The following is a 16,473-nucleotide window of genomic DNA, read 5'->3' on the forward strand; positions in this document are numbered from 1 at the left end:
GGAACACCTCTTCTGAGCCGACGACAGGTATCAGCCAGGCGTCGACAGGGTCCAGCGGGCATCGAGGAATAACGAGGCTAGGCACGACTCCAAACTCAGTCCAAGAAGGCCTAGAACAACATGCAAAACGGGCCTTTAACCTCACCAGCCGGCCGCTGCGTTTTCCCCGGCGGCGAGTGCGCTTTCGTCGGCGCTCACGCCGAGGAGATGGAGCCTGGGCGCACCAAAGGTGAGCCGGGGGCCTCCCCAGGAGCGGGGGCACAGTTTCACGTCCACCATCATCCAATTTTACTATATTTGCGGCCGAAAATCGCAGATCCAGCAGTGTTTGGCGATCATACACCAGTAGAGAGTCGACATCCCGGGCAAAAAGCAAAACAAACAGCAAAAACATACACAGCAATGACAGTGACAGACGGCAAGCCACACACAATGGCGCCATCTTGGTGGCATTCCAGGCTCAGGCAGTATTGCGGTGATTGGTATCGAGTGTCATTATCCAAGGTAGGATCTGGATAAGATCTTCGCTGGATCTGATCCCACCATTTATGGGCATGAGATGACCGCTTGTTTAACTCCTACAGAACACATAATGTGAGCAGCGATGCCTTAATGCCCACTTGGATCCCATATGCCTCAACTAAGGTTGCAGAGGAAGTCTTTGTCTTCTCCCTCAAGCTCATGACTGGTTGGTGTATCCCAAACTGATTTGTGGCATGCTTGTGACCCTGTGCTAAGACTCTTTCTTTGCAGATGACTGGATATTTGAGCGACCTTCTAACCAGTACTTCCTGGGTGACATGATCAATCTTGAAGCATCAGTGCGTTTGTACAGCCATGTTCCCGTCCGTGTGTTTGTGGACAGCTGCGTGGCTACTGCAGTCCCTGATGTTGCTTCTGTCCCCAGATACTCCTTTATTGAGAATAATGGGTAAGAGGTGCTACCTCATGTATACCAGCTTCCAGAAGGGTTGCAGGGTTTCTAACTGGGTTCTGTTTACAGGTGTCTGGTTGATGCCAAGCTCACAGGCTCCACGTCTCACTTTATGCCTCGGACTCAAGGTGATAAGCTACGGTTTCAACTAGAGGCGTTCAGGTTCCAGCAAGCAGACAGTGGACTGGTACGTGTGTTTTAGTTGTGCAACTCTTTGTATGATATGCTACCATGGTGAACAAACAATTGTCTTTGCAGGTCTACATCACATGCATTTTGAAGGCGGCTGCAACAACCTCAAGTTCTGAGCAAAAAGCTTGTTCATTCTCTGCTAATGGGTATGTTGTCTGCTAGATGGGTGTACAGGTAAATTAGTTGTCGTCAAATTAACTGAGGGTGTTTCTTGTCAGTTGGGTGTCCGCAGATGACTCTGACCAGGTGTGTGGCTGCTGTGACACCACTTGTAGCGTCAGAAGTGGAAGTGATCGGCTGCTTACGGGTATGGATTAACTCTGATAACTGTTATTGTCATTCCTGGCTTTAGTTCTCACTAATCATTTGTTCATCAGATCTACAATGGGAAAAGGCGTCTGTCGGCCCCATCAATGTTAAGGACCATGGCCAAAAATAACTGGAAATGCCACGTGATTTAATAAAAGCGATCTTAATAGATTTGTGTATGGTCCTTACTGGCACAATACTAAACGTATCTACATGATTTGACTGTACAAATATGCACCACAAAATGCCTTTTACTACTGGCCCTACTGTGTGGGGACTGATATTTTGTAGGGCTAAGCCTGTTACAACACTAAAGGGCATTTCAATGGCATCACATCCTTTCTGGTGCTTGGTAGATACTTTTGGGGGGTCACGCTAAGAGGCAACATCCTGCAGTCTCTCTTGAAGCCAACACTGAAGTGACTTAAACTGCAATTCATCGACTGGCTGCTAGAGACGAGCTCCAAAAGGAAGTCAAATCTGTATCTCCCCTGTGTTAAAGGCTTAGTTCACTTCAAAATTAGAACTTACCCCTTCTCATCCTAGATGTTCATGCCTTTCTTCAGTCAAAAAAAAATGAAGGTATTTGAGAGAACATTTCAGGATTTTTCTCCATATAACGGACTTCTGTGGCAACCAACAGGTAAAGGTCCAAATAATACAGTTTCAGAGGCTCTGCATGATCTCAGATAAAGAATAGGGTCTTATCTAATATAATGATTGGGCATTTTCAATGTAAAATAAAAATGTGTATACTGTACTTTTTAACTGAAATTACTCTGGCGCGGTGTGCCACAGATTATACTGGACTTACTGTCATAGCAACAGGTCCGTAAGATCAAACCTGGGGTCCGTTCTTCGTACATCGCAACTCCGTTAGCTGGATTTGATTGTTGGTGATTTGGCATGATCTTTGATTGTTTGGTTCTTCGAAGCTCATCCTGAACTTGCTGTCATAGCAACAGGTCTGTAAGATGAAACCTGTGCGAGCGGCTTATTTCATGTAAACAGGATTAGAGTGCACCTTTTTAAGTGGCGTTGATACTTAAATTTTGTCCCAACAACTGCAACTTTATTACAAGAGTTCTTTACTGAATCAGGGGCAATAATTTAAATCACAATAATAATTAAAGCTGCAAGCAGCGATGAAAGGGCCCTCGCACATGCACCGCCACCTGGTGGCCTCAGGAAAACGGCGAATAGTGGGCGACATGCATTTAAGCGGGTAAATATAGGAGAAATATGGCAAACTCACTTCAATGTGCCACACTTCCTTCTGCCAGAAGGTGGCGCTATGACTAACTGAATATTGGCATGTAGATGTGTTTAGGTCAGGACTCTTATCAAACAAGTGAAGTTTGGGGGAGATCGGACATTGTATGCCTGACTTACAACAGCTTCCTGTTTCATGGTGAAACATCAGACTTTGTCCAGCCACAATTTAACATCTAACAAGATTAGACTGACCAAATATGATGTTGATCTGATAAAATCTCTAGGAGGAGTTTGTCAAAGTACCACGTCTGGAAATGGCAAAAACTGCAAACATTTTGCAGAGAAAATTCCAAATATCTAATTTCCTGTTGGGTTTTCAGATTTTGCTTCCAGGGACTTTTTTTAGGTATTGGACATGTGTGTACCGATTTTCATACTTGTATGTGAAACGTAGTGCGAATGACGCTTAATTGAAGTTTTGCAGGTGGCGCTATCGAGCCATTTTGCCACGCCTAACATGTAGGGTTAGGGTTAAGTTATTTCCCAACACTGCTAAGTATATATGAGTAGACTCGTCCCCTCTGTCATAATCAAGGAGTCGAGGGTCTGTCCACATAAACCTTCCTTGTCCACTTATGGAACACTTCAAACTGGCGACAGGGATTGCCCCGTGGGGAAGTGCTTAGGGAGGTTTGTGAGTGTGTTGCTAAATTTGGAACTACAGACTACTCTTACTATTTCTGCCATATAAAGATACTGTAAAAGTAGTAATGCTAGTTAATATTTCAGCATGTCTACAAGCGAAGCGGAATGCACCAAACATCTAGCCAAAGTACTTTGGGCAAGCTCTAGTAGCAAACCTGAGCATGAACCTTTTTATTTGTCTTCAATATGACACATCTGACTAATTGGAGTCAAGATACATCACATGCGTATAATTTTGAGAACCAATGAGAATTTTCTGGTAGCATAAGCTCCCATTTGGGCAAGTCTGGAGAATCATGACTGTTAATGAAGAGGGAGGGATTATCGTTAATTAGACAAAATCTGTAGAATACAAAAAGACCAAAGGGCATCATCTCAACAGTGTGACTAGCTGTTGAACGATGGCAGGAAGTGGAGTGGAGAAGGGGTGTGGAGCAGAGATGGCAGGAAGTAACGTAGGAGTGGGAGGTGAGGTGGAGATGGGAGAAGAAAATGCTGGAGAAACTAACAGTGGAGAATGGTATACAATAGTACGAAATTTCAAAAGGAAAAAGAAAAAGAAAAACCTTAATGATGATAATCGTTGGGATTCGGATGTGGAGAGTATAGTCAGTAAAGTTTCATCTCAAAATAGAGGGGAAGAGTTTAAGGTAAAACTTCAGTTTGATTCTCCTGGTTCTGTTAACCCATTGAAACTGACGAAAGCCTTACATGACAAAGTAGGTACTGTGAATGTTAAACCACTTAGAGATGGTAGCTTGATGATTACCTGTTCTGACGCCAAACAGAGAGATGATATGATTAAAATGACAACTTTGGCAGGAAAGGAAGTTAAATGTTTTGTTTGGGGACAAAAGAAAACAGTGCAAGGAGTAATTACAGGGATTTCAACAGATTTAACATCTGAAGAAATCTTGGAGAATGTATCAGGAGCTAAAGTAGTGAAGGCTAGGAGATTGATGTATTTCAAGAATGGAACAAAACAGGAGAGCTTATCTATACTATTGCAATTTCAAGAGGAAGTGCTCCCAAGAAGAGTTAAAGTAGGATTCATGAGTTTTCAGGTACGAACATATGTTCCGCCTCCCCTAAGGTGTTTTAAATGCCAACGATATGGTCATGTAGCAGCGGTGTGTAGAGGCAAACAGAGGTGTGGTAAATGTGGAGGAGAAGATCATGAATATGGCAAATGTAACGAAGGTACAAAAAACAAATGCTGCAATTGTGGGGGCGAACATAGTGCTGCGTATAAAGGATGTGAGGCGCATAAACGAGCGGCGGAAGTACAGAGAATCAGAGTTGAAGGAAAGTTGACGTATGCTGAAGCCATTAAAGTAACTAATGCAAAAAGAAGTGAGATAATATCACCAATAACGAGAGTGGCTGAACAGAGACAGGATCAGAATCCTAACAGGACAAGAAGAGATGATAGCCCTACAGCAACCAAACCAGGTATTGGAGTGGATAGTGTTGTGTTTGTAGCATTTCTGGCAGAAGTAGTCAATTGTTCAGCTCAAACACAAAGCAGAACAGAGAGGATTAAAATTATCATAAAGGCAGCACAAAAATACCTTAATTTGGGGGAAATAACAGTAGATGCAATAAATGAAACACTCATAGCAGGGACACAGGAAATTCAGTCATCATGTGGAGAATCGTAATGGTTATTGTAATTCTGCAATGGAATGCTCGGAGTCTTTGTTCTAACGGGCAGGAATTTAAAAAGTATATTGAAGAAAGGAGTGAGAAACCAAACGTTATTTGCGTACAAGAAACATGGCTTAGGCCTCACTTAGATTTTATACTACATGGATATGTGGCTGTACGTAGGGACAGGGAAAGTGGTACTGGAGGAGGTGTAGCTATGTTTGTTCAACAGGGAATAGGATATAGGATTATAAATGTAAGTAAAGATTCTGAGGCGATTGTAGTTGAAGTATGGATAGGAAAAACGAACATATGGATAGTGAACTATTATAATCCATGTGGGAAACTAAGTAAAGAAACTTTAGAAAAGATAATTGGTGAAGAATCACATAAGACCGTTTGGTGTGGGGATTTTAATGCTCATAGCACACTTTGGGGTGGTACACACACTGATTATAATGGAGGTGTGGTGGAAGAATTTATAGAGGAGCAAGATCTAGTTTGTTTGAATGATGGAAGAGCAACTAGAGTAGATGTAGCAAGAGGGTTAGAATCTCCAATTGATATAACATTGGTCTCTAAACAAATAGCAAGAATTAGTAAGTGGGATGTTGTACACGATTCCACAGTAGGTAGTGACCATTATCCAATAGTCTGTGAAATAGGAGTGGGACCAATTCAGTTGGAGGAAATGGGTTTCCCTAGATGGAAATTAAAAAATGCTAATTGGGCACTTTATAATACGATATGTAGTATGAGGTTAGAAGGAATTAGTCAAATCAGATATGATAGTATAGATGATTTTAATGCAAACATAGTAGAAATCATGCATTCCACTGCAAAAGAAGTTATTGGTAAAGGAAATGGATTAAAACAACACAAGACAGTTCCCTGGTGGTCAGAGGAATGCAATAAAGCAATTAAGACAAGAAATAGAGCTTTTAGGAAAGTTAAAGGATCCTTCTCTTTTAATGACCTAATAGAATACAAAAAGGCACAAGCAGAAGTTAGACGGACGATTAGAAAAGCTAAACAAAATTACTGGAAGCAATTTTGCAATAATATAGGGAGAGAAACGCATATTAGTCAAGTATGGGACATGATAAGAAGGATGGGAGGAATTAGGAGGGAGTATACATTGCCAGCTATTAAATATAATAACAAAATTATGATAACAAATAAAGATAAAGCGGAGGCTCTGGCAAAAACATTTGTAAAAGTTCATAGTTCTACAAATCTGACACCTGATGCAATGAAAGGTAGAGATGAAGTAATGAGAGAGCACTCTAACATCATAATGGAAAAGGAAGATTTTAATGGAACAGTAAATGATTTTTATTCTTTTTTTGAGCTGAAAAGAGCTTTGGTAGGAGCCAGAGAAACATCTCCTGGTAAGGATGAAATATGTTATAAAATGGTTGAAAACTTAAATCCTCAAGCGCAGTTGGTGATCCTGCAGCTATATAATAAGGTATGGGAGTTAGGGGTATTGCCATCAGCATGGAAACACTCTGTTGTTATCCCAATTGGGAAACCAGGTAAAGATAAAGGTGAAACAACTAGTTATAGACCTATCGCACTAACATCTAATTTATGTAAAATAATGGAACGTATGGTCACTGACAGGTTAACTTACATATTAGAAAGTAGGAATTTGCTAATACCACAACAAAGTGGTTTCCGTAGAGGGAGGTCAACTATGGATCCGGTGATATGCTTGGAGGATGAAATCAGGAAGGCTCAGACTAAAAAGGAACTGGTAGCTGCTGTCTTCTTTGATGTGGAGAAGGCCTATGATATGTTGTGGAAAGAGGGTCTTCTGATTAAATTAGAATCCATGGGAATTGGGGGAAGAATGTTCAACTGGATTATGAATTTTCTGAAGGACAGGACTATAGAGGTAAGAGTTGGAGTATCTTACTCTAAAGTTTACTCTATAGAAAATGGGGTACCACAAGGAAGTGTATGTAGTCCTATTTTGTTTAATATCATGATTAATGAGGTTTTTTCAGAGGTTGATACTAGACTTGGGAGGTCTTTATATGCAGATGATGGGGCAATATGGGTAAGGGGTCGTAATGCAGCATTTGTTGGAAAAAAGCTACAGACAGCAGTCAACATTGTTGAGAATTGGGGAAATAGGTGGGGTTTTCGGTTTTCTGTGGACAAGACACAGGTTATTTGTTTTTCTAAGAAGTGTAATAATCCTGCAATACAAATTACTCTTTATGGGCAATCAATCAAGCAGGTTCAAAGTATAAGGTTTTTAGGTGTGTGGATGGACCATAAGTTGACATTTGGAGATCATATACAGAAAAATGTTACCAAGTGTAAGAAGGCAGTCAATGTTATGAGATGCCTGGTAGGAAGTGGTTGGGGTGCCAGTATGAACTCTCTTAAACATATTTATATTGCGTTAATTAGATCAACATTGGATTATGCATGCATTGCATTTAGTTCAGCTGCAAAATCTCATTTGCAAAGGCTTGACTTAATCCAAACACAAGCCCTCCGCCTATGTAGTGGTGCAATCAAGACTTCTTCAATCCCAGCTCTACAGGTGGAGGTTGGGGAGATGCCTTTATCTCTGAGACGTCTTCAGCTTGCCATGGTATATTGGGTAAACTTACAGGGGCATAAGCAGGGTCATCCAACTAAACCAGTGTTAAATTCATGTTGGGAGCATGGAAGAAAGCAATTTAATAGTTTTGGATGGGTGGGAAACGGACAAGCCGAGAAACTGGGACTAGTTAAATTAACTAACAGCTGTGCAGTGGCGTTACCTACTATTCCCCCTTGGATGTTTCCATTACCAGTTGTGGACCTTGAAATCGCAAATACATTAAAACAATGCAAGGAATATGGTGGGATGAACGATCTGGTAAAGCAATATCTAGCTCTCAATTATAATAATAGTATTCAAATATTTACAGATGGCTCAAAAGACCCAAATACAGGAAAGACGGGAGCTGCAGTATATATACCACACTTTCAGAAATCCATACTTAAAAGAACTTCAGATCATTTAGCAGTTTACACTGTGGAACTTTTAGCTATTTTACTAGCACTCACGTGGATAGAGGAGGTTGGACCTAATAAATATATTATCTGCTCAGACTCAATGGCATCATTAATAAGTATTGCAAACTGCAAATCTGTCTGTAGGCCTGACTTGATTTATGAAATCTTTCATAGTCTATATAGATTACAAAATCTTAATATTGTAGTGAGTTTTATGTGGGTCCCATCTCACGTTGAAATAGAGGGTAATGAAGCAGTTGATCGTTTGGCTAAAAAGACTCTTGAGTCAGATCTGCAATGGATAGTTCCATTGAGTAAAATGGAAGTGAAAAGTGTCATTAAATCAGGAATCAATGGGTTATGGCAAGAACAATGGGATAAGGAGATCAAAGGTCGTTTTTTATATAAAGTACAGAAACAAGTGACAACAAGGAGACAGGGTGGTTGGAATCGAAGGGGAGAAACAGTGATCACAAGGTTAAGAATTGGACATACAGGTCTCAATCATAATCTCAGTCGTTTAGGGAAACACGCAACGGGACTATGCATTAACTGTGACAAGAGAGAAACTGTAGAACATGTATTACTAGAGTGTGAAGCATACAACCTGGAAAGAACTATACTATTAGAACAAGTCAAAGAATTAGGTTATACACAATTATCAGTAGAGGGTTTACTTTCTTTTTCTACATCAAAACCATCAGTATGGCCAGTTCTCATTAGGTACTTAAAAGAAACAGGTTTATTTGATAGAATTTAAAAACAACACTACAATTTTTTTTATTTATTTTATTTTTTTTTTTTATTAGCATATAAATCCGCATTGAAGCTCCACACCCCAAGCAGTTGGTGGCGGTAATGCACCAAATTGGTATGCCAACCGCCAATAACTTTAAAGAAGAAGAAGAAGAAGAATCTCAACAGTGTGACTAGCTGTTGAACGATGGCAGGAAGTTGTTGTGCTGTTCAATTGCTGGCACTTTGTGTGTGGTTTTGTGCTTTTTGTCATGCTGTTCCACAGTGGAGTAATCTGCCCCAGTATCCTCAAGCTCCGATGTTAAAGCAAACTGATCAGCGGGTTCAAAAACAAGCTAGTCACCAGTTTCCTCAGAAGGTTCAACAGCTAGCTAGTCAACAGTTTCCTCAGAAGGTTCAACAGCAAGCTAGTCAACAGTTTCCTCTGAAGGTTCAACAGCTAGCTAGTCAACGGTTTCCTCAGAAGGTTCAACAGCTAGCTAGTCAACAGTTTCCTCTGAAGGTTCAACAGCAAGCTAGTCAACAGTTTCCTCAGAAGGTTCAACAACAAGCTAGTCAACAGTTTCCTCAGAAGGTTCAACAGCAAGCTGTTCAACAGCAAGCTAGTCAACAGTTTCCTCAGAAGGTTCAACAACAAGCTAGTCAACAGTTTCCTCAGAAGGTTCAACAGCAAGCTGTTCAACAGCAAGCTAGTCAACAGTTTCGTCAGAAGGTTCAACAACAAGCTAGTCAACAGTTTCCCCAGCAGGTTCAACAACAAGCTAGTCAACAGTTTCCTCAGCAGGTTCAACAACAAGCTAGTCAACAGTTTCCTCAGCAGTTTCAGTCTAAGCAGCCAGTGGCGCAGGCAGAGCCCCTTGACAAATGTGCTGTAGCTGATTATGAGCAGATCCAATGTGGCCCACCTGGTATCAGTGGTGCTGAGTGTGAAGCTATCAACTGCTGCTTTAACGGACAGCAGTGTTACTATGGGAGGGCAGGTAAGAGTGAGTCAATGTAAAGGTGTTCACGTTAAACCACTCCTCAGTAATAACCTGCTCTTGTGCCAGTGACTGTCCAGTGTATAAGAGATGGTCAGTTTGTGGTAGTGGTGGCTAGAGATGTTACACTACCTCGCTTGAGCCTGGATTCAGTCCATCTCCTGGGTGGAAATGACCCATCTTGCAGTCCTGTGGGATCCACACCTTCCTTTGCTATATACCAGTTCCCTGTCACTGCATGTGGCACAAGCATGATGGTGAGTAGCTGCTTGTGGTTCTGTTCTGCATGGCTTGGAATGGACTGGATGCCAACAGTTACTATTTGCAGGAGGACGGTGGATATGTGGTGTATGAAAACCGAATGACCTCCTCGTATGAAGTGGGTGTCGGACCACTTGGTTCCATCACAAGGGACAGCCATTTTGAGTAGGTATTTTTTTTTAGAAAAAAATATTAATCCTTGACAAGGCTACAAGCTCACTATTTGTTGTCTAGGCTTCTCTTCCAGTGTAGGTACTCTGCTACTTCTGTGGAAGCTCTGGTTGTGGAGGTCAACACTGTTCCTGCACCTCCACCAGTAGCGGCTCCTGGACCCCTCAGGGTTGAGCTTAGACTGGCAAATGGTCAGTGTGTCACCAAAGGCTGTGCTGAAGGTAAGTGTCTGTCCAAGTATGCATGAGTATTTTCTAAAACTCCAGGTTGCGGCAGTTTCTGGTTAAACGCTGATTTTCTTTCTCAGGGGATGAGGCATACACGTCCTACTACGGTGACGCTGATTATCCGGTCACAAAAGTCCTGCGGGAGCCTGTGTATGTTGAGGTGCGCATTTTGGAGAGGACCGACCCCAACATTGTCCTAATGCTGGGACATTGCTGGGCGACATCAACCCCCAGTCCCCTCAGTCTACCCCAGTGGGACCTTCTGGTTGATGGGTGAGTAAGGCCAGTCTTTATCCATCTAGTGCGCTGTAAGGCATTTCTGACTGCCTCTTTGCCTTTCAGATGCCCTTACCAGGATGACCGTTACCTGACCACATTGGTTCCAGTGGCTGGATCTTCTGGTCTTCAGTTCCCAACCCACTACAAGCGCTTTGTTGTGAAGATGTTCACATTTGTGGACCCAGCATCACTGGCTCCTCTACAGGAAACCGTATGCTCTGCAGCTTTTCCTGAATCCTTAATATTAGGTGTTTTTCTTTCTGTGGCTTAACCCTTTCCCCCTCTGTTAGATCTTCATCCACTGTAGTACAGCAGTGTGCCATCCCTCTTCTGGCTCCTGTGAGCAAAGCTGCACTAGGAAAAGTGAGTGCTTGTTGTAAACTGACTTCAGGAACCTTGAGAATTTGTTTTTTTTTAAATGCCTCACAATTCTACCATTTCTTTTCCAGGAAGAGATGCTAACGTCAAGACCATCTCTAGTGGGCAAACTGTGGTGTCTAGTGGAGAAGTTAACCTGGTCATGTGACTTTAGTAGTTTTAATAAACTCTTAACGCAATTGTTTCTTTGGTATTGACTTTTCCAATGGAGTTGGATCTTGACTGTTCTCAGTTTGATTAATTGGGCCACACTACTAACCAGAATTCCATTTTTGCTTCAAGGTTGTGCTTGACTTGAACTAAACAAGCCACGCATTTGTCTAAACCTGACCTATTTGTCTAGTTCCAGTGGGTCACCGTTCTTAATGGTATCAAATTAGGGGGTTGTTAAATTTTTTTTATGGCCGGACTAACATAACTGGATGTATTGATATTCAAGCATGCCAAGTCCCTCTGGGTTTTTTGTTTTGGTAATGCTATTTGAAAGCGCGCGTCTTCCAAAAGTCATGCAAGTATAGAATTGCATCTGCAATAAAATCAGAATCAACCTGCATTGTCCTTTTTAATCCCAAATTGTGACCAGCCTTTTTATTTTTTATTTTTATAGGCTAGCCCAAATGTATGTTGAAAAGTAGACTGGTGCTTTAATAAAAGCTGGTTTAGTCCTTTAACTGGTGTATCACACCTGAGTTGCTGTCTGAGGGCCTGTTTACACACCTGGTACTAAAGCGTTTATTAGTCCAATCACAAGTGGACTATGCTAAATAACCCTAACCTTCACTCATGAAAGGGCTTTATAAACCGTTTCCAGAGTGTGACATTAACTGGTCTAAACCCTGTCAGTTCTTATGTAGATTTGGACTATAAACTACTTTTGTTTTAATGTCTGCTTGTTCTTGCCCCATTTAAAAACAACGTGGAAGGCAACTTCACTAGTGTCCATGCTGTCAAAGAAATTTCTGAATTGAGAAAATGTAGGTCTGTGGCCAGTTGCATAATCTGCTGACGTTAAATAAGGAGTTGAAGGCAAGTGGACACAAATGAATGGCTGTTTCAATTCACTTTCTCATGCCCTTCCCTCACTATCTTTGTGTCGTTGACTCAGATGTACATTTACATCATTGCTTACATTGCATGATTGCCAACTACTGGTGGAACCCTTGCCATGGGTTGAATTGGGAAGTACCAGTGTTGGGAAGGTTACTTTGGAAATGTAATCGGTTACCCTATTTAAAATGTACTTGCTTCCAATTGATCATTTGTTGATTACTTTTCTAATTTACAGTATTGTGATGCACGGGCAACACTATGCAAGTGCTGTAACAAATCTCAGTCAATTAAGACTAGAACTTACCTGTTCTATACCTATTCAATACTTAGGTCACTTTTTCCAATAGCTATTCAATATTTGTCACTTTTTAAAAAAAACTTCACACAGTGATCACAACATCAGTCTATGTGAGCTAAACTGTGGATCATTTATTATTGCTTTGGCACAAAATACATTCAATGACATCTTTCAAATTACATAAATTATTTTCTCACTTAGACACAAACACCACCCAGGGCCCTGACCAATTTGCTGCCCTAGGCAAGATTTTACTTGGTGCCCCTTGTATCAAGGTTTAGCACTACATGTTTTCAGTCTAAGTTGCGGAAACACTGGTACTGTTTTATTTTTTTAATGCATTGATGTTTTTTAATTTTTATTGTTGTTGTTTTATATGATGTCCAGTCCATTCTACCCCGTCATTATGTTTTTATTATTATTATTTTTTAAAGCTGATAATAGTTAAACTGTACAAAAATAGCACCTACGCCACATTACAGCCTAAACACAAATAACAAGTAATTGCATCTGGCATTCATGCACAAACTATTGAGAACTAGCAAAAGTGTTTGTTTTCCAGTAGATGGCAGCAAACTTCCACTAATATGCACATTCATGTTTTCACCATGAATTAAACTTTGGAGAAATTTAGATATTTAATGTGAAATTTACATAAAATGTAGCTATTTTAAACAAACCTGTATATACACAGCAAATTTCAGGAGTTGAAAAATCATGAGTTAGACAAAAAAGTGTGAATGAGTTACATTTTTTGAGTTATTTTTTACATTTGGCTACCGTGTGTGTTACTGGATACTCCCTGGCTGTGTTGTATTTTGGCGTTCATTCATTGGTGTTCAGGAGCGTGTTTTAACACTACATCTGGAGTTACATTTTGAGAAGTGCGTCACGACACGACCCTGGTTCTGCAGCACAAATAATGGACTTATGTGCTTCGTCGTGAGGTAGGTAAAAGAGTATATATACAAAAAAAACTATTTCAACATGTTCTATATTTTCTGACAAACACGTTTTGTCAGCTGTTACGTTATATACTGTGTACTAACGTCAAAGACCATGGAAACGTATGAACGTAGCCTATAACTTGTTTCAAAATTTTAAATGGCTATTTGCGCTGGCTTTTTGTCGATGTAAACGAGCTAACCGTCTTTCCATTTGTAACGCTTTGCAGAGAGACCGGATAGCTGGACCGAATGGCTTCAGCCAAGTGCAAGCAAAACTCACGTAGGCAGGCTATCTGACGTTTCACATGGGATTTATTTTCAGCACCATTCCCATGCACACATGGGGTAACGTTAGTTTGCAACACTTTATGACAATAGCGTTACTGAACGGAAAAGTAAACGATAAAGAGCAACAGAAATATAAAGCGTATGCAGCTCACAGCTCGTGCTCCATCCAAGGACTGCCCACTCAGCGAGTGAGTAAAATAACGTGCCTTCCCCTTAAAGGAGCAGCACCGAATTGTACTTGTTACACATTCACCGTGTTTCTGAAAATGAGTGTTTTGCTGTCAAATTGGAAGTGGCGACTCAGCTCAAGAAACCTGTTCAGCTTCCACACTAACTTTAATGCCGCCGAGGTAACGTAATTCACTCAGCTGCCTATATGTTTTGCTGTTAGATTTTACAGTATGACAGCAATTGTTTTCAAAGTGTGTCCATGCATTGAATTTCTGAACCAAATGAATGAATTTGCTCAAATAAAGGCAGTAAATCAAGAGTATGGTGTTCAGTGTAGTCATTTCCACATAACACATATTGTGTTAAATAAATGTTAACTCTAAGAAGTGTTAAATAAAATATGTTTTAAGTGTTAATTTTTAACACTGGTAAGGAGTTTATATTATAATTAACTACATTTCAGAGTTACAGTTACTCTCCGTAGGATTAGTATTTTAACTCCAGAAAGAGTTAAATTTTAACTCTGAAAAAGTGTTAAAAATTCAACTCCAAGAGCAGAGTTATTTTAACTCTGCGCTGTAGTTTATTTGATGGTCACGCATGTACACTCAAATTGAGTTGATTTTAACTAACAGGGAGTTTATTCCAAAAAACTGAATTTGCTGTGTAAATATCATTACTAATTTCGGCAAATACATTTTAAAATGTCCATATGTCCCCTTAAAACTGCACAACTGTAGAGTAAAAACATTAGGCTATTAAAAAAGTGATATTACATGCGTAAAAAAAAACAGATATGAATTGTTTTTTTGTTTTTTTTGACAAAATACACTATCTGTGGCAAATGGAGAACCCAGAACAGCTGCTTGCATATGGTTTAAGGTAAAACTGGAATTAATTAGCGTACATTAGTATTTTACTACTATGCAATTAAATAAACTGTTCAGTCATTACATCACTCTACCTCTGTCTTTACACTGCAAAAAATGCTCTTCTTATTTAGTAATTTTTTCTTGTGTCCAGTCCAAACATCAACAAATTCTTAAATCAAGATGTATTTACTAGTAAAATGACATTAGATAATTTTTCCTTGTTTTCTGGGGGAAAAAATCTAAATGAAGTGAGTTTTAGCTTAAAACTAGCACAATTATCTGCCAAATGGGGTGAGAAAAATTATCTTATTTCTGTTTGGGACTGAAACAAGAAACAAGATTATTTTTCTCACCCCATTGGCAGATAATTTAGCTTGTTTTAAGCATAAACTCACTTAAAAAAAATGTTATTTTACTTATCTAGTAAATGCATCTTGGTTTAAGAATTTTTAGATATTTAGACTAGAAACAAGACAAAAATACTAAATAAGAAGAGCATTTTTGCAGTGTTTCCCTTATCTTGCCTGCATCAGAGGGCTTCTGTTTTTTAAGACACTACAATTCGGCAATCCGTCATAAATTATCAGGCAACTTTCACCGGGTCTACACCTGGCGCGAGCGGCCAAGCACCCTAAAAAAATGAAAGCAATCCTGTCTACATTAGATGCGGCGAGAGGCGACGCGACACAACAAATTCCCAACATTAAACTGATCACGCGTTATATTTCTGACGCACTTCAAGTAGCTCGGCGAGGGAGATTGATGAGGCGGACCGGGAAGAGGCTGGGACTTAGTTACGTTTTTTTGCGCTTTATTTGGTAATATTTCAAATTAATATTAATAAAATAGTATCAGTAATACATTTTGGCGCCCCTATGGATGAGTGGCGCCCCTAGCATTTGCCTATTCCGCCTATGCCACGGGCCGGCCCTGACACCACCAAAACTTTATGTAATATACAGGTCAATTTACACATGTTTACATACTCTTTCAAAACTGTTAAACTTAAATTCAAAACATAACAAAACACAAAAATAGTTTAAAGCTGCAACAGCGTTGAAAGGGCCCTCGTACCTGTGGCCACCGCCACCTGGTGGCCTTGGGAAAACCGTGAATAGTGGTAAATATAGAAGAAATATGGCAGTCACTTCAATGTGCCACACTTCCTGCTGCCAGCAGGTGGAGCTTTGACTATAACTAATTATTGGCACATAGATGTCACACTGCATAGTCTTCACTGTATGATTTAAATGCACACTTGTGTTTATTAAAGCTACAAAAGTGATTCAGTCGAGAGCATTGTGTTTTTTTTTTTGTCTTTTGTTTGATTGTCATCAACGACAGACAGCACCAGGTTTGTTAGGCTGCTGTCACTTTAAGAGCTGATAAATGGACCCAACATATTGATACACTTCCGCTTCTCCCAACTGTTTACCTTCACTCAAGACATAAACTGACTGATTTTCACACTTTTGTGTGTATTTGCCTATTTAGCTGCGCAAAGAAATCTGCTTTTCAGTGTGCGAATACTGAATATGAGTTCTCTTTTCTGGCATTTTGTATTTCAAATTTATTTTAAAGGGGACTTATTATGCCCTTTTTACAAGATGTAATATAAGTCTCGGGCGTCCCCAGAATGTGTCTGTGAAGTTTCAGCACAAAATACCCCACAGATAATTTATTATACCATGTTTTAAATGTCAATTTATGAGTGTAAGGAAAAACTCGTTTTCGTACATGTATCTTTAAATGCAAATGCAAAGCGTGGGATG

At 40.1% G+C, this 16,473-nt stretch overlaps 1 protein-coding gene across 1 annotated transcript; it reads left to right on the forward strand.

Moving 5' to 3' along the window:
• Positions 1-612: 612 nt before the first annotated feature.
• On the forward strand, positions 613-11,077 carry LOC307140090 (zona pellucida sperm-binding protein 4-like; the record flags this gene model as incomplete). Its single annotated transcript, XM_079839333.1, has 13 exons — positions 613-688; positions 754-931; positions 1,004-1,121; positions 1,193-1,272; positions 1,345-1,433; positions 3,764-4,005; positions 9,669-9,759; positions 9,829-10,016; positions 10,088-10,185; positions 10,255-10,412; positions 10,499-10,691; positions 10,761-10,908; positions 10,988-11,077. 13 exons carry the CDS (start codon positions 613-615, stop codon positions 11,075-11,077), a joined length of 1,749 nt encoding a protein of 582 aa, XP_079695459.1.
• Between the last annotated feature and the right edge of the window lie 5,396 nt (positions 11,078-16,473).

The sequence above is a fragment of the Gobio gobio genome, assembly GCF_949357685.1.
Source record: "Gobio gobio genome assembly, chromosome: 16".
In the NCBI taxonomy this organism is placed as follows: Eukaryota; Metazoa; Chordata; class Actinopteri; order Cypriniformes; family Gobionidae; genus Gobio; species Gobio gobio.